The sequence below is a fragment of the Anneissia japonica genome, unplaced genomic scaffold (genome assembly GCF_011630105.1).
Source record: "Anneissia japonica isolate Jap-2015-1 unplaced genomic scaffold, ASM1163010v1 scaffold108273_len470852_cov203, whole genome shotgun sequence".
Classification (NCBI taxonomy): Eukaryota; Metazoa; Echinodermata; class Crinoidea; order Comatulida; family Comatulidae; genus Anneissia; species Anneissia japonica.
The window spans coordinates 184,023-206,231 of NW_022686840.1; the positions used below are offsets into that span (position 1 = coordinate 184,023).

General features: G+C 35.0%; 4 protein-coding genes across 7 annotated transcripts in view; 1 reads left to right on the forward strand and 3 right to left on the reverse strand.

Annotated features, from left to right (window-relative positions):
• Positions 1–777, reverse strand: part of LOC117117585 (ubiquitin domain-containing protein UBFD1-like) — a 7,054-nt gene extending 6,277 nt beyond the window's left edge. Inside the window, exons 1-2 of one of the 2 annotated variants that reach the window (XM_033261940.1) lie at positions 644–777; positions 2–73 (exon numbers count right to left, since the gene is read on the reverse strand). The gene's annotated coding sequence lies outside the window, so the exon portion shown is untranslated. The remainder of the gene's footprint in view (position 1; positions 74–643) is intronic. The other variant, XM_033261934.1, reaches the window with a different exon arrangement.
• A 911-nt stretch (positions 778–1,688) lies between these two features.
• On the forward strand, positions 1,689–4,783 carry LOC117117606 (methionine-R-sulfoxide reductase B1-A-like). The gene is made up of 4 exons (XM_033261964.1): positions 1,689–1,870; positions 2,355–2,497; positions 3,574–3,694; positions 4,387–4,783. The coding sequence occupies exons 1-4, from the start codon at positions 1,816–1,818 to the stop codon at positions 4,413–4,415; spliced, it is 348 nt and encodes a 115-aa protein (XP_033117855.1). The 5' UTR covers positions 1,689–1,815; the 3' UTR covers positions 4,416–4,783.
• Positions 4,784–6,037: 1,254 nt separating this feature from the next.
• Positions 6,038–10,073, reverse strand: LOC117117572 (THUMP domain-containing protein 1-like). 2 transcript variants are annotated; one of them, XM_033261925.1, is made up of 5 exons: positions 9,933–10,073; positions 9,412–9,659; positions 8,442–8,569; positions 7,042–7,851; positions 6,038–6,978 (listed from the first exon to the last, which is right to left on the reverse strand). In XM_033261925.1, exons 2-4 carry the CDS (start codon positions 9,623–9,625, stop codon positions 7,063–7,065), a joined length of 1,131 nt encoding a protein of 376 aa, XP_033117816.1. In that variant the 5' UTR covers positions 9,626–9,659; positions 9,933–10,073; the 3' UTR covers positions 6,038–6,978; positions 7,042–7,062. The 2 variants fall into 2 exon arrangements, with proteins under 2 accessions (XP_033117816.1, XP_033117807.1); XM_033261916.1 differs by having other exon boundaries at positions 6,038–7,851.
• Positions 10,074–10,781: 708 nt separating this feature from the next.
• Positions 10,782–22,132, reverse strand: LOC117117559. 2 transcript variants are annotated; one of them, XM_033261896.1, is made up of 13 exons: positions 20,975–22,016; positions 20,283–20,313; positions 19,784–19,846; positions 19,391–19,526; positions 18,708–18,872; positions 17,974–18,159; positions 16,858–16,998; positions 16,174–16,299; positions 15,878–16,060; positions 15,161–15,240; positions 13,581–13,756; positions 11,858–11,973; positions 10,782–10,924 (listed from the first exon to the last, which is right to left on the reverse strand). In XM_033261896.1, the coding sequence occupies exons 1-13, from the start codon at positions 21,033–21,035 to the stop codon at positions 10,811–10,813; spliced, it is 1,578 nt and encodes a 525-aa protein (XP_033117787.1). In that variant the 5' UTR covers positions 21,036–22,016; the 3' UTR covers positions 10,782–10,810. The 2 variants fall into 2 exon arrangements, with proteins under 2 accessions (XP_033117787.1, XP_033117797.1); XM_033261906.1 differs by lacking the exon at positions 19,784–19,846 and having other exon boundaries at positions 20,975–22,132.
• Between the last annotated feature and the right edge of the window lie 77 nt (positions 22,133–22,209).

Consider the following 22,209-nt stretch of genomic DNA (forward strand, 5'->3'; position numbering starts at 1 on the left):
TCAAATAAAATGTGAACACAAAGGATAATTATTCAAATTTTTTCTCCTCAGTGATGGCTCTTGTGACGAGAACCTGTTAAAAAGATATAAAGGAAAATGTATTGAGATTAATAAAACCAATATCGTGTGGACTTAACATAAGCCTAGGCCTAACCTACGGCCTATGCCTATTTCAAATCATTAAGATAATCAGAATAATCAACAGATTTCAAAAAACAATTTTGCATTCTCTCATTCATTGTTTCATTCTGAAGCTCTGTTTGTGACCTGATTAGAAGTCTTTGATTTGAAGCAGTTACACTACGTATCACACTACATCATCCGGGATTCCATCATCCACCACTGACAGCGTGCCTAAACTCCTAGGCCCGACTTACCATGCTATACATACAGTTTCACCTCACTAGAGTCTGAGTTAGAGTAGAGAGTAGCAAGCCTGGCCCTACAGCCTGAGGTAAGGTACACCATATATATTAATACCTAGGCTAGGCCTAGTTATATTATTAGGCCTACTTAGGCTAGGGGCCTACGATAGTAAATTACAGCATGCCACAAAATTACTCTTACATGTTTTATGCATTTTTGCTGGCACTTAGTTACCAGTCCAATATTATAATGCTTTGATTGTAAAATATATGCTTACCAGATTTATTGCAACATCGTAAATAACAATTTTTTTTTTACCCGTTCGTACTGTTCCAGACAGATAGTGTGGATTCATGACTTTATCGACCGCCCTCTATAATAATGCGCTACTTTTAGAGTAGCTGTACTAAACGCCACGAAGACAAAACTTTTTTTCTGCTATTTCTATGATATCTCTATGATTAATACTGAGTAACAACTGCGTTTTATGATTACTCATTCCTTTCTTAGAAAACGTATTTATTCGAAGAAACGCCCCTCGAATAAACGCACCCCTCTCAGAGTCTCATTAATAAACGCCTCCCCCTCGTATGACGCACCCAGGGCGTTTATTTTTTTCTTCGAATAACGCCCTTAAATGACTGTAACAAAACTAATGGAGGCATCATCGATATCAACACATTCTATTAATGTTCTTCTCAAGTACAATTATGTTTCTACCGCGGTTAGTCTTAGTTAAGTCTTTTTATGATTACATAGGGAAGTCCTCACAAATATGATAACGAAAACGACTACGTCACATACGTCACAGTTTCGTTCTTGTTACCACAAATTATAAACATCTCGTTACGCACACACTGAATACGAATAATAAAAAAAAATGTAATTTTAAATATTCCGTTTGTCACGTGCTAATAATGAAAGACCGTTACTTTTTTATTTATGTATTTTACTGTTCTGTTTCTATATGGGCCTGCTTAATTTTATTAATCACTAGAAAATATAAAATATCATGTATGCCTATTGTGTATATCTTACCTTATTATACAGTCCTGAGACAAACTACGTCATAGTTGTCTCAGTATCCTCCCACTATTTCCAAGGAGGCTGTTAAACAAAATACTGTATTCGCAAATTTTGGTGGGCATAATCATTCCCATTATTCATTAACCCTTGTCATTTGATTCGCATCGCCGATAACCCCATACCTGCTGCGTTCAAGTTGACGCGAATTATTATAATTTAACGCAAAACTGTCATGAATTCATGTTAAATGACGCGAATTTACTTTATTGCGTTCATAAAACAAACAAAAAATCCCCATGCAAAAAATGAAAGAGCCACGCTTACGTAACTGTGAGTACAGGAAATTGGAGAAGTTTATTGATTTGCAAGTCATCTTGCAAAGGATTTATAAATTAATATAAACATCCCTGAAAATTTGCTAAAATGTCGTTCTGTGGTTGGTTTTCTGGCGAGAAGTACAAAGACCATTTTAAAAATGGTAGGTGAAGTTGAATTGTTCACATATTCTAGGCCTAGGCCTAGGGCCTGCCTAGGCTAGGGCCTTAGTTAGGCCAGGAGGGAGGGGCCAACTAGGCCTACTACTAGCTGCCAGCTGGCCTAGGCTAGGGCCAGTCAGGGCCTACCTAGAGGGGCCTAGGTAGGGTCTCCCACCTAGCTAGGCCTGGCCTGTACACGATTTGACAGTGACCTACTACTACTACTAGGTAGGACCTTGGTTAGTCCTAGGTCTTCATTAGTTAGGGTGACTGTGGTGCTCAAATAGGCATAAGTAGGCTAACCTTATGTTCAATGAAAATAAGAAATTTGGAGGAAGAAAAACGTTTTATTTAGGGGCCTCTAGGCCTAGGCCTATATCACCTTCTTTGAATTTGATTGATTTAGGCCTTGGCCTAGTTTTAGGGCCTAAATGGATAGAGAGCTGACTGAATCATTATTTTTATACTCAATCATGATTTTTGTAGGCACATACACTTGTTCCAAGTGTGGGTATGAACTGTTCGACAGCAGGAAAAAATTTGAACATTCCTCACCGTGGCCTGCATTTACCGAGACTGTGCATGCTGACAGCGTCTCAAAGCGAAAAGAGAGTGCAAGAGCTTTAAAAGTAAGTCTGCAGCATCACATAAGGCCCCATAAAAAAAATGATTAGTTTATCATCCCCGCGCGCATCTCTTTTGACGAAATCGCGATTTTTTTTTTTTTTTTTACTAGATTTTTTTCATTGAAAAAACGATCGTTTGTTCGTCAAAAACAAATTTTAAGGCTGGTGAATGATGATTGGGAATGATAAACTAATCATTTTTTTTATGGGGCCTAATAGTTAAGTAAGCTGCTCAATTTGTATGTAACTTGCATAATTGCTACGGAAATACAGAATATGAAAAGGAAAAACAATTTTACGGAGATTACAATATTGTACCCATTAATAAACCTATTTAGGGGCCATCCACAATTATCAACATTTTCAAAAGAGTTCAAAGCACACACTTTAGGGTTGAAGAGGTTGAAAGTGTTGGCATCAGTACTCTTTTATGAAGAAGATAAAATGTTGATCTGAAAATGACACAAATCAACATTTTTTGCACACTCTTTCAGATGGAGGTCACTGAAAAGAGTATGTTTTGTACTCTTTTGAAAATGTTGAAAATTATCATGGATGAACATAACAAAGTACATAACAATATATTGTCAATAATACTATTGGCAAAGCTGTTCTTGGAGAGCCTAAATTTTTCAGATTTTAATATGTTTATAATAATTCTGTTAAGCTATGTCACCATCACATGCAGCCAAGCACAATGTGATAAATGCTGGGGTGGATGCAGGATTTTGCGGTAGAGTGTGCATTAGAATTTGTGAATCAATTCATTGAGAAAATTTCTCTTTCCCGACCAAAACAACCCAGCCGACCACACACTTAGTAGAATCTAGTAGTCGAGTGCGGTCTTGCGTGTCCATTGTCACAACCAACTGTTGATTATGTGATGGAACCGGGCCCCCGGCCACCATCCCCACAACCCAACTGGTGTAGTCACACATTTCATATCTTGCAGGTTGGTAACTATGCAATCAATTAAACCCTCCTGGGAATTAGGCAAACAAGATCCCACATAATTTAAATCACAAAATTATATTGGCTATAAATATTTCATTATTGCATTATCATGTTTATTCTATTAGGTATCGTGTGGAAAGTGTGGAAATGGACTGGGACATGAATTTCTCGGTGACGGTCCTGATGGGAAATCACGCTTTTGAATATTCTCAGAGTCTTTAAAGTTTGTCTCTTTAAAGACTGAAGGTAAAGAAACTTTAATACTAATAAGCCAATTCGTGGTTGAGCTGTGCATGCCTGTATCCAGGGTCAATGAACATAAACCTATGTTGTGTGTATGCTTGTTTATGTTAATTAACCTTGGTACGAGCATGCGCAGTTCAAACTACAATTGGCTTATTGTATTCTTGTTTCAGAGATTGTTGACTCAAGATCATAATCATAAAGATCATCATCATTGTCATCCTCATCTACCTCTTTATTAGCATCAACCTTCATCATCATCAGTATTCCTTTAGAAATCAACAAGTGAGTGGTTATACCAGTTATATCCATATTCTTCAACATGACGTAATAGAAAATACTGTACTCTAAATACCAACAGGTAGTGCATGCTTGGATCCAGGGGGCACATGCCACTCTTTTGACTCACCAACTTTCCTCCCCTTGTCTCCCCTTATTATAGTGAGGGACACTGCAGTATGGTACACAGCCATTATAGTATACTATATATATAATTATAATTGTATAAGTATACTATATTTTATAGAACTTTACATTAGAAGCATAATGTGTTTGGACATTATGCAAAGACTACTGACATTTTCCCATTTCCCTAGCCATCTATAAGTAAATGGAGCATTAAAATATTTCTTTCTTATGGATTTGTTTTCAGTCATATGTTATTCAAATTTAAAATGTTTTATTTTCATTCACAGATAAAAAGAATGGTGAGGTGAAGCAGTAGGAGGACCTCAACTAAGATGATTTATTCCCCTGGAGAAAACTAATGCAAACGATCAATCAGCTAGAGAAATAGAGCCAACTTTAGAAGACCAGAAATTCTTTTAGATATTCAAGTAGAATAATATTCCAATATTTCCTATGCAAAAATGCATTTGTTTTTTGCCCAAAACAGCAATCTGTCATACTATAAATTCATTGTCAGAAGCAATAGTGAAATAATGTATATAGATATAGTAGATTGAGAATTTTTGACATTCAAGTAACTATAGGTACTGTGGGTGCAGTTTTCACAAACAGGACAGGGGGCAGGGGACAACAGTTTTAAGTCTATGTCAGGCGAGACTTTTTTTATTCCTTGTTTCGCATACTTATTTTGAAGGAGGGCAAAATAAAAATAAAATTTTGTTTTCTTATTTAGCAAATAGTTTTGCCAAAATCATCCAGATGGAGGAGAAAATAAAAATAAAATTTTATTGGGGAATGTAAAATAGGATAGTTAAATGCTTCAGATTTATATAATTTGGAAGAAATATACATACTGTATCTTATCTTTGGAGATTTCAAGGCAGCGGAGGGCGTTATGAAATTAAAGAAAAAACTTAATTTTTATTCGAAATCATCAATATTTGCTTTCGGTAACCAAGATATAAAAAATTATTACTTATTACTTATGAAATGCTGCTTTTTGATGGGCCCTCAAAAGGTATAAAAAATTATTACTTATGAAATGCTGCTTTTTGATGGGGTCTCTGTGCCAAGCCCCTGTTCCACCTCCTCACAAACATGCGGGAAATTGGCTACTATACTGTTTGTATAATCACCACATAGTATGTCTACCTTGCCTGTGCTATTGAGCTGTAAATATTCTTAATTTTTTCCAACATAACTTTAACTGAACAACGGGGAGGGGGTTTTCACCACCTCTATTCTCTTCATGTAATTTTTATCCACATTTTTAAACTATGTATTATAGGCCTCTACACCTAGTTTGTTGGATCTCCAGGGAAGAGCATGTTCTAATGTTGTTGTAGCATTACACGGACCAGAGTATGGCGCCCTCAAGTTAAAGCCGTTAGTGGACGACTTGAGGAGTTGATGAGATTGTTGGCCATGCTACCACAACCTCAGAATGTCCTAAATTCAAATATTTTGTAACCATGCCCTGTCCAGACTATCAAATTATATTTGACAAGCATGTTACATGCCTAAATATGGTCATGATGACATCACATCATGACCATATATGGGCACATTATAACTATATATGGGCATACAGCAGTTTTTTGTCAAAGAAAATATAATTTGGACAGAGCTTTAGTGGTGATTTTTTTGGTAGTGGTCAGTACTTTTAGAATTAGAATGTACAAATTTGTTTATTTACTACATGTAGATGATGTAAAATAGTTCAAAATTAATTGCTTACTGGTTTAAGCAAGTTCATTAGCTTTACAAATTACTAGGGTATATTATATCTTTCACACATACATTTTTATTTTATTGCGTATACCCTTATATTGGGTAAAGTATTTTTGTAGTGAAAAGGTCTTTAAATGAGCTGTTTATACAAGAGATGGTGTCTCGAAGATTTTAGTGGACAACTTAAGGAGAATAGTTAACATGGTATGTGTTAGCAGTGCATTGTATTGGGGGTTCAATTATAAATATAAGGAGCATTACTGAACTTATTCAAAATGCTCTTTATATTTTATTTTATGTATTCTTAAAATTAATAATACTGTAATAATATTTTGAAATCACAATCATTCCTTGCCATTTTGTTTTGCATTTCAGGTATGTGGTCAATTAGATTAATGTAATTTAAAGAGTGTATAAATTTTGGATAATAAATTAATTTACAAACTTATGAGCATCCATTCTGATTTCATTTCTAGTATAATATTACAGTAACACCACACCACAGTAGAAATGGTCAGAAAAGAAAAATTGTTCTTTATATAAAATTTAATGTGCTGAGTTTATAATACATGTTATATTTCAATATTCATAGAATGTCAAAGGTCACTGACAATGCCTCAAGTTTTTACCTAAAGGCTGTGACATTGAAGGACGAATTGCAATTAAACTTGACATGCTTACAGAGATCCGTATGAAGAGAGCAGGCTAAAGATTAATTTTTTTCAATTTCCATTCATAAGAATTAGAAAATTCATTAGAAAAAAGATTGATTACTGGTACAGACCAAGTTACAATGTCCCTTAGTTATAACGTCATAATTACGTGGGCAAAAAAAAGTGACATATTTCTTCATGTATAAAATTAAAACCACCACAGCATTTTATAGGCTAACTTAAATTAAGTTAGTCCGAAAGCTTAGTGCTAACCTAACACCGCTTTATCCACTTATTATATTTTTCCACTAAGCATGCAGGTACCGGTAGTATACAAGATTACTGAGAATGGCTATTAACATTAACGAATAATCAGTGACGTAGGCCCAAGTTATGATTGATTTCTGTGATAGTTTTAGCATTTGGGACTGCATGTAGTCCTGCAATCTCTGCTGAAAATTGTGGCAGAGGATATCATCTTCTCTCTTTCCAATTACACTGTATCACAACAAGGACTTTTAGAACCTGAAGATGCTTTTCTCTCCTTGGCCTCTAAAAACCATGGTTACTATTTTGAAACTACAGTACAACAGCATCACCCTCTGGTGGTTTGCTTTCATCACCTACAGTGTCATCAATCTTGTGTCCATCTGGTTGTTTGCTGTCATCACCAGTAGCCTCTGGATGATTGCAGACATCATCAACACAGTCATCAGTAACCTTGACAGACATACTGGCATTCTTATCTGCTTCAGGTTCATTGAGGTCTTCGCCAGCAACATTTAGAGCTGTTTTTGAATGCTCATCTGTTTCTTTCACTTCAACAGGTTCATGAATTGCAGTGGATGTCTCCATCTCTGCTGGTGTACTCTCAATTGCAGGACCTTTCTCCTCTCCTTGACTGCAATTATTTCCTTCTGTTTTATCTTCCACCTCATCTTTCTTCTCTTTTTTTGGTTCTTCTACAATGGAATGCAAATTATACTTCTTGAATTTCTTGTAATCTTTGATGACACTGAAGCAGCAGATGTTGCGGATGACTTCAATGAGGATCACAAGATCTGGATCATCCATGTTCACTTGATGATTCAGATCTTCATTACGTCGAATAACCGTGTCCAGAATCTTAATAATGCTTCCACGACTTACAGCGTTATTGCTTCGGATTTTAACAACATACATGTAAGTTTTACAACTGAACTCAAAATGTGGAGCCACAACTTCTTCTGCGAGTTTCTCCATCTTGTCCTCGTAGGTTTTACATGTGCCGGTTATGGGAAGGAGACGCAAGATGGTGCGTGATTTCAGCTTCTTTGTCTGCTGGAGATCAGTGAGGATGTGATGTGCAAGTTCACATGGATTTTCAATCTGGAAAAATCAAAAAAAGTAAAATTTCAATCATAAATGCAAAGCTCATCCTTCTTTCATTTATTGGAACCAATAACTTATTCTCATATGACCTATAACCAACCAAGCAAATAACAAAATCTATAATAGGTGTTGTAATTATATATATATATTTTTTATTATTAACTGGTTACAGGCCAAAGGTCAAGGATTCTACATACACTAAGTGTCATTATGAGGCTTAGGGAGTGGAGTTGTTTTTGTCATGAGAAGAAAATCTTGTTACCATGACGGGAATTGAACCCAGGACCCTTGGATGAGAAGAAAAGCTTAATCTTAACCACCAAGCTATTCAACTGCATTTACAAATTATTATTAAAAAAAAAAAAAAATCTATACTTATATAATAATTGCATCTGCTGCATTGACCTATTTATTCCTGTTAGAGCTATATACGACATATTATGTTTGTTGAAATATCTTGTATAAACAATTTTCGCCTTACACAAGCCATTTCAGGCGAAAGGGCTTATGCAAGATATTTTAATAACCACAATAAATCTATACTTAGAATACTTTAAATATGGTTATTCATGTTTTATTGTACTTACCTCTGCTGATATAAACAGGACGCTATTAGTACCAGTTTTCATAGCATTGAATCGCCATTTCCTCTTTTCTTTCAAATCTGCGACTTCCTTCTTCAGGGCCAAGTCAAAGTCTTCTTCACCACTTTCATCTGTTACAAAATACATGAGACTCATTCAGTATTTATTTTTTTTTCAAAATTATCTCTTTGCACATTATAGTCTATTTACTATAAAAATCTCTTCGTCGGAGTTGTACAACTGATTTTTGTAAGACTAAAAAACTGGGGGAAAAGGGCGGAAAACAGAGTGTAAGCCCCTTCCACCCCTTCCCCAGTTTTTAAATATTCAAAAATCTGTATCACACTAACCACTTTTCGCCAAATAATGCTTTATGTGTCTTAGAAACATCAGTTTAAAAACAGTACCAAGAATTTTTTCCCTTAGGAGCCTGGCTATAAAGTGAATAGAGTATCAGCTAAAATAAGGATTCAATTTAGCAGTTTGTAAAATTGATTTATTCTAGATCATGCTTCAAAAGTTGACACTCCATATTGTTAGTCATTTTATGGAAAAAATATGAGAATGGCATTACTTGTAAAAAACAGCTAGGAAAATATATTACAAGTGATAAAATTCAGCTGAAAGGCAATTCCAATTCAAAGTCAATCTCATACAAAGTACAGTATGCATTTCAAATATTGTTGAAGTGTAATAGCTGAACATGTGATCTGTCCATATATGGGTGTGGTATGATATCTTTAAGTTCATATATGTATGTGCTATGACATCACTATATATGGAATAGTAAAATATTAAAATCATTAATATAAAAAGCATGCAAATTCAAATACAGTAGTGTACAAGCTCAACATGTGATCGGTTTTGCTCCTCATGCCCTTATATGGATGTCGTATGACATCATCATGCCCATATATGGGCTAATCACACGTCACAAAATCTTGCTTAGTGTGGAGATATTGAAGACGCTTACCTTTTTTATCGTCTTGGATGGGACCATATAGCTTATCAGCATACTCATTCAGGAGCTGGTAGGCATCTTTCCTGCACTCAAATTCATTCCGATTGCAAGTAATCAGGAAACCCTTCATGTCTGCGTCTAATTCATTTCCACTCTTCCTAAACTTTTTATTTGCTGATTTAATATAGTATGACTTCGGCCTCTTATATTTCCGTTTTTCTGCCATTTTCTACAACCGTTTGGATTGATCAGAAGACAGGCTACGAGAGAACACATTTTTCAAATAAATTTTCTTAAATTTGTTAAGTCAATTGTAAACAGTAAGAATTTATAAAGTGTGTTAATAATACAATTAGAATAATATTTTTATTGTATCCCAGATTAATTTGAGAAGGCAGCTTTATAAGCGAATGACTACTTTAGGCGGTCATTAGTAATGGACGTGTTTGACAGGAGCTCCTAATGCACCAGATTATCAGTATGTCCAATACTGTATACAATAATTTACGTTATCTGTACAGCCCTCTACTTACTGGAATATTACCATACTATTAAAACTAAGTGCCTCAGGGCTCAGAGATCAAGCCCCCATAATCACACCCCTGTCCGACAGCATCTCTCCCCCATCTAAATAAAAAAAACAGTACACATTATATACTGTCAAGTCACCCACAAGTTATCAGAGTTTTGCCGAAAAACTGGAAGTCTCCCATACTCCTGTGGCCAATCAAAAATGTCCCACAATCTATCCCTATCATCCTGCAAATTTGGATGTCTGTTTTTTTTTTTCTACTGTATTAATAATTATGTTAGCTGGTCATGGTTATCACTACATGCATTAAAATACAATATGTGTCAAAAAAAAGCTTACTAAAGATTTCCTTCCCACATCCCTTAACCTGTACCATATGTTGGCTATTTTGTACCATGAAATGCATGTAATATACAATACACAGATTACACTATTGTTATTATCTTTAATTAGTTAACAAAACATTATAGTACATAAAAATACAGCAAAGAAATATACAAAATAATCAGAAAAATAATGGCAGACATAATAAGTATTACATTACAATACAGTAATACCATTATTTTTTATGATTTGTTCAAAACTTCTTGAAATGTCAACCAATTTAATAATTTCAGCACACTGTTTTCTACGCAATACCAAAACATGAGTGTTTCAGAATCCCAAAGATAACTAAATTCACAAAATTATAATTCACTTAGAGATGACATTATGGGATATTGGTGTAGCACCCTCAATTGTAGCACCTGCACTACAATATATATGTAAATTATGCATATTGCTTGGTGAAGAAGTCTTTAAATCATTATACAGCAGCAGGCTGAAGAACCTGGTTCTTTTCTTCAACAAATTCCATGACATTATCGAGTATGTTGACCTCTAGATCAACGGATAATCCAGTAGAGTACAGCAGTCTATAAGTTCATCAATGCTAATCTTCTGTTTTAAATATCTTCTCCAGAATTTGAACAACTTTGCTTGCTGGCAGTGTTTCTAAAAAATATAAAAACAAACCAGTGCTGTACTATATATATAGACTTCTCTGACCTCCTTCTTGTTTGATGTTTAATATTTATTTATAAAACTTGTTGTTGATACAGTCGCTACACGCTATCGCCGTCAGCTTTCAGTGATGCTGATTGGTCATTCTAATCAGGGAGCCTTCCGCATTGCATCATTGGGGGCTGCTATGCAATACAACAATCGCACCGAAAACAATGTAGTGACAGAGTAGCGATTGTATGGCAACCAAGCTATGAATCCTCAATTTTATGTGATATATTTGTGTGATGATCATGTCTTATCACAACCAATTTAAAAAAAAAATAAATTTGATAGTGTGGGCCTTTTCTAGTAAGTATAATTAAGTAAAGTAATGTTTATTCATTAACGTCTCACCCCTGTACAAAGGCCAGCCAATACTGGCTTATGAGAGAATATGTAGTAGATTTAGTGAAGCACAGAATAGGATGTACAGTTGAACTTGTCGAATCTAAAATGCCAATGACAAATTTTTTGACAGATAAAATTCAACTTACAGATTGTTAATTATTGGAAAATACAACAACTTGGCATGTAACATAAGTTAGACTAAAGCTATATTTACACTAGACACATTTACGACACAACAACGACAAATAGCGATGCGCGCAGTTTAAAGAATATAAACTACGCAATGATGTATTGTTGTCGTGTCGTTATCGTGTCCAGTGTAAATCTAGCTTTAGAAATTATTCTTAAATAATTATATAAAGTCGACTTAGGCAAGTTTAACTGTACATGCATAAGGACATACAGATATCCGTCCATGTACAGTACTCTCGTAGTCCTGTGACCTATATTTATTAAACCATAATTTCTCCGATTCATTTGAGAGAGAAACATTGTTGCAATGGTTACAGTATTCAATTTTCACCATATTCCTACCTTTTCCCTTTGCAGTGTATATAGCTTCTCATTAGACACCAGCCTCCATTTGAAAGGAAGGTCAAGAGATACAGTGTGGAGTTGCTCTACCAATTTGTACATACCAATCCCCTCTCCTAAATCAAAATAATTAATAAAATTAATAAGCCAGACATACATATGTGATATGCACTTCACTGTGCAATGCACTACCAATCCACTTCCATTGCTTCATTTAAAAAAAAATCACTTACTACCCTATTCAGACTAGACTTTGGATTGCGACCGGTTGCGATGTAATTGGTGGTAAACAGTTGTAATCCAAATTGTTCGCAAACTTGACAGCATTCAGACACCTTTTTACTTTGATACTTTACATCACTAGCAACGACATAGGTCGTCTTGTTTTGTTTGACCTCAGCCAATCAGTGCCTGTGTAATCCGTTGCGATCGGATTCCGTGGTAATCGAGAGTAATAAAGCTTGTAGCACCCAATCGCAACGGATAACAATTGCAAACTATTGATGATTTTACTTTGCGATTGGGTGTTGCAATTGCTACAACCGATAGCAATGCGACGCTAGTCTGAATGGGGTATACGACACTTTTTCTACCACTAACATGCAGCCCTGCTGATACTGACTGGTCTTTTAAGTAGCAATTCACAAATCTCTACCTTTATCATGATCATAAGATATATAAATATTAAGAAACCTGTAGATCAGTGGTTAGTGTGCTTTCAACGTCCTTTTGTTTCATGGCTTAAAGATGTATTGTCCCTTGCTAATGTCAAAAAATCATAAGAAATAATTTTGAAATAAACTTGCTTATATTGCAATAGCATACAAATTATTAACTTGTGCATAAAAATTATTGAATTTAAAAAACGTGTACCCTGATTTTTAAACCAAAAAATTCTAATAAAAATAATAAAACACTTCCAGTGACAGGAATTGTTTCTATCATTTTTCGCTGTAAACTGATGGGTAGACATTTTTTAAATACACTAATTTCTATGTTCAAGTTGATAACTTTTATGTTACTTCAAAATGGGCTTAGTTTCAAAAAATATTTTTATGATTTTGTTGGTATTTAGCATGGGACAATACATCTTTAAAATTAAAACCACTAAGCATTATAATAGATGGTTCCTGCCAGAATTATTGAGCATTGATTTCTTTATAAACTGGAAAGTGGAAATGTAGATTTTGACATCCACAACTTATTGAACTTATTGAATAATGTGGTGTGATCGCGACAGTGGCAGATCCAGGTGTGGTAAAAGGGGTGCTCTCCCACCCCCTTCCCCTGGCAGCAACCCAAAAATCACCAAGTGTGAAATCATTTAGATAGTAGATTAAAAAGCTAACAAATTCTTTGGACTTTAGGTCCACGATTGTTACTCACACACCCTGGCAAAATAATTCTGGATCTGGCACCGTGTTATGATACGGAGCTTTCGATTGAGTACGCAGAACGGGAACATAGAATAGATTCATTCATCCATGACTGTCGTCACGTGTGTTTTGCATTGCATGTCAACGCAAAAGACTGATACATCAATGTTTAAATCAGTACAGTCCTTGTTCTGGCCTGAATGTAAATTTGGCAGACAAACATTCCAGACTTCAGTAGAGAACGTAACACACAACATTCAGACATGCGCAGTTAAATTAAAATGACGTCATTACGTTCTATGTCGTCGCAAATCGGAAGCCCCCTAATTTAACTGTAAAATGTTTACCTTTGTCTTTTTCAACCATAGTTTTATGCCAGCCCTCTACGTCCTCGGTTGTTCGTACAATCCGTTCAAACACACTCCAATGCTGTGGGCTCCAAAAACTACTTTGCACCCACTGTTTGTCTATGTGCTTAATGATGTCGCTTAGAATACGACTCTTCTTGGCTTGTTTTTCCAGTCTGAGAAGAAAGTAAAATAGTCAAAGGTCATGCACTTGTATAACATTCATCTCTATGCGCTTTCTAGGACTACAGAAAAGAAACCAAAATAAATGGTTAGAAACAGAAACGAAACACTGAAGAAAACAACACAAAGAAAGGAAAGTGAAAAGAAAAAACACAAGGCAAGAGAGTGGAGGAAAATTACAGTTTAGAGATGATACACATGGTGCTTGCAATCTGTCCTAGCAAGGTAAAAGCAGCTCCTTCCAAGAGACTTACTTTAATGAGCTTTCTTAACACACCTACCTTTGATAGTAAGCTACATTCAGAAACAATTACTAAGCCAAATACATTCTATGTCAAGTTCAAAGATGGGCATGGTACTAGCACTAGCTCAAGATGATCTAACTTTTTAGCCCGAAAAATACAGCTTGGATATTCTTCCTGGACAGCATTCACTCGGTTAATTATACCTTGTAATTTGACCTGAGAATGTTACAAAGACTGTTAGCACTCAATTTTTTGGTCAAAGCGAATAGGTATGTGGACAGTCTGACTAAAACAAGTCCAATGTGAACACAACTCATCATTAAGAATTTGCTTAAAGCCCTGTCCAGACTATCAAATTTGATTTGACAAAAACATGTGACATGCCTAAATATGGTCATGATGAATTTAAATCATGACCATATATAGGCACATCATGACTATATATGGTCATGATGACATCACACCATGGCCATATATAGGCACATTTTGACTAAATATGGGCATACAATCAGTCTTTTGTCAAAGAAAATTTGATAATGTAGACGGAGCTTTAGTTAGACAAAAAATTCTGGCATTGTAGAGGATATGAACACAAAATTCTGGAACTGAAAGGTAAGCAACTTAACCACTAAGATACAAATCTACTCCATATGCATTATCACACAATAAACAAATCACAGAAACAACACAAAGAGTTGAATAGGTTAGTAGTTAAGATGCTTGTCTTCCAAGCCCAGGGTCCTGGGTTCAATTCAGAACTCAATCACAGAACCCATGATTTTTCTCAGGACCAGCAAAACAACTTCACTTAACTTTATGTACAGTATCTTGTTTATATGTTGGTCTTGTGAAAGGATTGCCAATTAGTAAAGCGATTAAGTTCGCTCTTTGCATATCCTTGACCCTCAGGTCAAGTAAATAAATAAATAAATAAAAATAAATAAATCCTGAATCTTGTAAAATTTGGCATTTAACAGTTTATTTCTGGGGTCGTGGTCCTCTTCCAAATTGTTGTACTACTTTGTATTTGCTATTTTGTATTTTCTTGTTGTGCCTCTAGAAGTAAATAAATGTTTTGTTGAATTGAATTGAAAAATTGAATTTAAAGTATTCAGGAAATATTTTGTCAATTGCAGAGCACTGTTGTCTCACCTACTAAGAGCATCTTCTATCTCCTCAGGTGGTATGTAAACTAGTGCCATTACTTTTCTCGCTAACCTAATTTCTGCCTCCTGAAAGATAACAAAATATATATTAATAACAATAAGAATAATGTCGTCCAATAAGGGACATGCATCCATCTCAGAGAGCTTCTCGCGGTGCCATTTCCACCTGCTGAGAGCTGCAGCCTTTTCTGCATTTTTTTTAATTTATGTTTATTATTTTTAATCCAAAATAATTAACGTGGAGCATAAAAGATGGGCTGAGTTTCATAACAAATACAGCTAAAAGTTCTGGATACGCCATACTACACGACAAACAAAACCATTAAGCCTCGTTAGGCCTTCTGGGTGGCAAAAGATGACAGCAAGGTACACATTTGTTAGGTGATAAAGTGTATAAACAGTACTTAAAGCAACACCTTGGGCTACACTGACAAATCTGTAAGATTTGTTAGTGTTTGATCTGTCTGATGTATGAGTCTTCTTTTTGTTTACATTACACTGCCCTCTATAATAACATTTAAATACTCTCCCTCCAATTAAAGACCACTATTGGGGCCAGGGTTTTCATGGTCTTCAGCAGCTTTGGTCTCTAATTAGAATAATAAAGATGAAAGACATCTATTAATATGGAACCACAGAAAAGTGGTCCTTAATTGGAGGGGTATTTAATTAGAGAGAGACTTGTATCATGTATCACACTTACCACAACTGTAGTTATTTTCTGCACCTTCTTTAAGACGCACTTCACCCAGTGGAATGAACAGCCTTGAAGGCTTACATTAGGTAAAACAGAATGGAATGCTTTCCACATCGGGATTTCAAAATCAAGAACACATTTCCTGACAGACTGCCGGTGAGGGAGAATCTTAATAATGTGTTCCAATACCTAAAAAAAAAAATTAATTAAATAAAACAAAATACAATGTTTGTTTTTTTAGAAAAATAAGAAGTAAATTAAACTGAGAAGGCTATTATGAATATTGGCCATGCTTCACTCACTGCTTTGTAGTCACGTTGGCGGTGTTTCGACATCAGGACAAATGCAAGCGGGACGGTCTTTAGTTGATGTTCCGTCCTCACAAAAGTGTGTATTGATAAAAGCTTGGTAAAAGGTTGTTGAATAAACTGTAGAAAGAAGTGGTTTGAGAATTTGGTCACAAAATTTCAGACAAGTGCCGAAAGCACTATCAAAATGTGTATATAATAATAATTTTGGCTTATATAGCACATTACGCTAAAGCCGCAAATACTCTTAACAATAAAAATAAAAATGCCATAATATATGAAGGTTTGTTTTCAAATCTATGTACAGTATGTATAGAAAACAAATAATAATTTTATGGTTTTTTAATGTTTTTTTTGGGGCATACAGTAAAGTCTAACTAAAAGCAGTCATTTATATTGTTTTATATTGTATACCATTATATATTCTTACAGTACAGTATTTACTAAATGTGATATTTACAGTTGAACTCATAATTTAATGTTACTGTATGCGTACGGTTTGGCTTCCACATAAAATGCAAATTAAAGGGACAATTTTTCAGCCAAGAAACAAGGGACAGGACACATTTTAACACTACAGCAAACTCTTATTCAGGAAACACATTTTGGTCCCAAAGGTGCCCCCTTAACAGGGGTTCTACTGTATTATTACAATCATTATTATAATTCAGCACTTACCTTATTTGTACAGTCCACAAACCAGATCCTAGTATCTGCCAGGATAGACAGTTGGTCTGTAGTAGCCAGCAGAATATGTCTTTCGCACTCAATTTCAATATCAGCCTTTATGTAGTCTTCAGGCATGTATTTGTAGTTAATCTAAAACACAAAGCAAAATCTAAAATTTTAAGTTCGGTTATAAGTGCGTGCGGCAGCGTATTAAGCCTTGCACTCACTACATGACGGTTGTCAGCTGGCACGATTCCATGAAGAACGTGATACCACGATGCGCGTGCAACGGATCTCTTTTAATGATGACCCATTCAGACTGCTACCGACAAGCAGCGGACGGTGTCGCGTTGTCTATCGCTCAACTGGCCGAACTCAGAACTCTGAACTCACAACTTAGATTGTTTTATATGACCAAAAATTATAACAACAAATATTCTTGACATAAATAAATTAAATTATGACGAATTAATGGTCGGGAGACTCTCATTAAGGCAAAAATAAGCCGCTAACAAGAGAGCCACCGCACAGATAAATAAATGTATTGATTACTCATACAATTTTAATCTTTCCATTATTTACTATATCATACGTTCGTTCGATGCAGCGAGTTTCCGGCTTAAGGCGTTGGATCGGGTTGTGCATTCCAGAAAAATGCTCTTCACCCTATTTGTGTCCTTGAGCATGGAACTTGACCTTTTCCTCTCTTCTCCTAGGATTATACATGGGTAGCAGTATTTTTGGTGTGAATCACACCAAGAATAACCCACTAAGTATTAATACTTGTTTTCAGCACACCAGAAAACAATTCGCTACCCTTTTCCAAAGAATGTACTGCGTTCTTTAATGTGCACATGGGCCATAATGCACACAGGACCAACGGCTTAAACGTCTCATCCGCAAGACGATGTGCTATCATAACTTGCAGTTCAACCCTCCAGCTAAAACACAGAGTTGCTACAATCGGCTTAATTGACCCAGCTAAGCCGCTCTGGTAGGAGGTGAATGATTGGTAAGGAAATGCATTTTGATTAAAGTATTCTAACTGATTAGATAATGGAAAACAGGGAAACTGCACATAAAACCTAAGAACTATGATACCTAAATGGTAGTGAGACACTGTACCTTGAATTTGAGGTGCTTCGGGTTGTTTGGGCGCAGGGGCTCCCGTGCCCGATTGGCGAGACGTATGAGAGTGTCTGTACATGGCAAGCTTCCAGCCATCACTTCTGCGTTCAAATATTTCGTGATCACGTCTTGTACAACACTACGGGCAGAATCATGTATCATCAATTTTGATCGCTCTTTGATCTGAAATAAATAAATAAATAAATATAAATAGGTAAGACAGGATGACCATTCTAATCCAAAACAGACACAAATCAACTCATGCTATTTGGAAACTGTATTTACCCAGCATGTTTTACAAATTCCTTTACTACTGTATTTCCTAATTTAGTGATCATTCCTTCTGTCTGATATCAAAGCCAGGCTCAGGAGAAAAACAATTTTTTGATAAGTTGTACAACTGATTTACACAAAAAGCATATTTGATGAAAAACTTGGGAAAAGTTATTGAGATACAGTTTTTAGCACCTTGAGCACTACTGCAGCGGAATTGTGCATTTCATAAATCTTATTATCATTATTATAATTATTATTTTTTAAATATTCCAAAATCTGTATCTCATCAAATATGCTTTTTGTGTCTTAGAAAAATCTGTTTTACAACATACCAAAAATGTTTTTCCTTCGGAGTCTGACTTTAAAGATATGGCAATTACATTAAAGGCTTTTATTTGACAATTTATTTTACATTAATAACATCCCTGTTATTACTGAATATTCTAAAGCCATACCTCTGTAACAATGTTAACTTTAGTGACACACTTGGGCTTAGGAGCGTGGCTGTGATCTCGTTTTCCAGCTCTAAAACCGTCGGCCGTTTGCCGTACAGTTGCACAACATCGCCTACTCCGGTTCCGCATTGAGCACCACCAGTATGTGTACTTTTTGCCATCCAACTGAAAAATTACACGAAAGAACGCAATAAAGGATTTCTTAGTGCTACCTTACCCTTTTGAAACATGCCACCAGCAATCAGCAGATGGCTTGCATTGTCAAGCGCCCAAATGGCCTGATATACTGTCTGTAAAAGTATTCTATCAATTATATTTATAATAAATCTTTACTTTTTTTCTTCTTATTTTTAATAACAAATAATTTATTCATTTTATAATTTATTCATTTATATTGTGCAAATTCCACTAAAATGTTCAAATGTGCATTACAATAAAATAGACAAGAATACAGTATAAGAGAAAATTATGGAAAGCTAAAATTCTGGGAAGTTAAAATTCAACAGCATATTAAAAGTCAATCAAATTGCATCTCAATAAAAGTTAAACAATAAATTAAAATTGGCAAGAAATTTTTACTTGCATTATAACCCACAAGATTTAGTGGCATCATTGTTGAATTAGGTGATTCTGAATACACAAAACAAAACATTCATTACAATTATATCATTTTAATTATGTACCTTCACAGTATATGAATAGCCTCTGCTGTCCAGAAGCAGACGCCGTCCACGTTGGGTTCCATTATTAGCAACCGTATAAACAATGTCAGTACCATTTTCAGCAGTATTATTACTGGTAGGCAAATTATCTTGATTCCTAAAGCGAAATATATTAAACTCTTAAGATCAAATCTCAGCAAATCTCCTTTGCCAATGCACCTTAGGCAAGACTTTTTTATTCCTTGTTTCGCAAACTCATTTTTTAAAGATCGTCAGAGGAGGGCAGAAAATAAATAAAAATAAAATTTTGTTAGGAATTTTAAAAAATAACATTAGGCGTTACAGTGATGATATCACAATTGACTTGTTATTACTGTTCATCATTAGATATCTAGATGAGAAACTTGGACTTACTCTAAAATCATCTCTGGGACAAAAACGATTTCAGTTGTTTCCTCGATCTCTGTGCTTTCCATTCTGTGAAGAGAATTCGAGCCATTATAGTTTAATGTTTTGTGCAAAGTTGATAGTTAATATTATTATACCACCCTCTATAATCCATTTATTCCATACTGCCTTTAGTAGAATACACATGAGTGAAGCCTGAAGCAAGCTAATAAAGAAAACACACACACACAACACTTTTGAACTGTCTGCCTTTTATTCAATCCTATTACATGGTGTCAAAATTTTTCCCATGGTAAAAGGGGAGAATTATGTCTTGCGATAATACAGTTAGCAAAAATATGCAAATAACATAAATTTAAAGAAAATGGGTCAGTCTCCGGGAGATTTTGGCTTTCTTGCAGGAGTGTGGCTGTCCCGATTTCCAGGAATATCCCGCAACTTGCACAAGACTTTGGACCTCTGAAATACTGTATTAAAATGAAAGAATTCTGAAAGTCTAACTTACCGATTCAATTCAGTTACAGCATTTTCAGTTTCTGAAAGGAAGTAGAAAAATGCGTTTTGCATTAAAGTCAGAATAACCACTATAATGCAATACCTTGAAAGATGTGTTCTTATTGGTAAAAACAATTGGAGTATACTGTACATGACCTTGACCTCATACTATAACACTTTTTAGAGGGTGACTGGTTCAAATCCTAAAAAGGACAATACAGTCTATGCATGGGGCACTTGGTCTACTCCTCTGTCCATAAAATCAACTTTTCTATGATGAATATAATTTTCCCATATATGGGGCTTGTCATGTCAAAACCAGCATTAATGACCAAAACAAGAAAGTTGACTTTTCAATATCTTATTGCCCACATTGTAAGCTTTAAAATGATGGGTCATTTTCTTGAATCCACTTACTGTTGCCAAAGTTATGAGTAAGGTATTACAGATTCTCTGTACTGCCACACTCTAATGCTAATTACTTAGTTTAACAATTAGGGACAGTACACTGGTTTTTGAATTGGCAAGCCTCATACAATAATATGGGAGTCGTATGGTACCAATAATAACCAATTTTAAGAACTTCAATCTGTGAAATTTGTCGCACTGTATAATTCAAATATTTTCAGTATTGCATTTACACGCTGCTTAAAGTAGCACTCCCTTTACGTAATCAGTTGTATGTTGATGTGATTACTTTACCTTTAATAATTTGTACATCTTTTTCGGGTGGACCTAGTTCTCCTAGCTCCATGTTCTGCATATGTTATTGGTTTACTTGCTGCTTCTGTGAAACACTTAACAAAAAAGACACTTAACATTTTTTTACACAGTGCAATGGGACAGAAGTTTAAAAGATGATTGCTATTAGCAAAAAACAGTTCATATTACAGAATATTAGATCATACCGTTTGTAACCTGCATTAATAATTAAGTGTTTTTATGTTCTTAATAATTATCACAGCAGTTCCTTATTTAAAACAACTGAATGCAGTACATTACTTTGAATACAGTATTCATTTTACTATATTTATTGCATTGAATTGCAGCTGATAATGACCATTACACAAATATTTACATTTGGTCATCAATGAATGAGTGAACCATTAACTGATAGTCATTTGGGATTCTGAACATTCATACATAGGCCCAACAATGAAAACATAAAAACACAAAAAAAAAAAAAAAAATTATTCATTTATCCATTCATTATTAAAATATGAACATTTCAATAAAAATTACAGTAGGCCTACACAGTAAATAAAGAGAAACTGTTCAATTGAAAACTAGATACATTACTGTATTCAAATCAATTCAATTATTTAATATATATTTTCTTTTAATAAAAATGTATTTTATTATTTTGTAAGCCTTGGTCGATACAGATACTTTACACCTTAGTTCCAGTGGCAGTAGCGGCACCAGACCTTAAAGTTAAAGGCTGTCCAAAAGTGGTCAATTCTGACTGACTCAAGCAGGGTCAAGGGACTAGGCCTAGGCCCTACATTAAGATCTTGCCCCGCTGGTGCATTGACAAAATTGGACAATCTTTGGTCATTTTAAATTAAAGATATTCTACTATAAAAATACAGTACTGAGAGTTGCAGGCAGTTAATAATGCTCAAATTAAGAAAAAAAAAAAAAAAAATCCTTCCTTTTGTCTATTTTTTTTTTTTTTTTAATAATACTATAAAAACTGCCTAGTCCAATAGTAGACAGAGGGCATTCATTCATTGGCCCGTCCGACAGGCGGATTAACCACTCACTCACTGGCGCCGCCGCTGATTCTAATCTACTACTAGGCCTAGGGCCAGGCTGGGTACAAAATAGCCAACAAAAAAGTGCGAGCTAGCCTAAATGGTTGGTATTCAGATTTACTGGACTGCCCCATGAAATTAGAATCTAAACAAAAAAGCATACACATTCGATGTAACAAT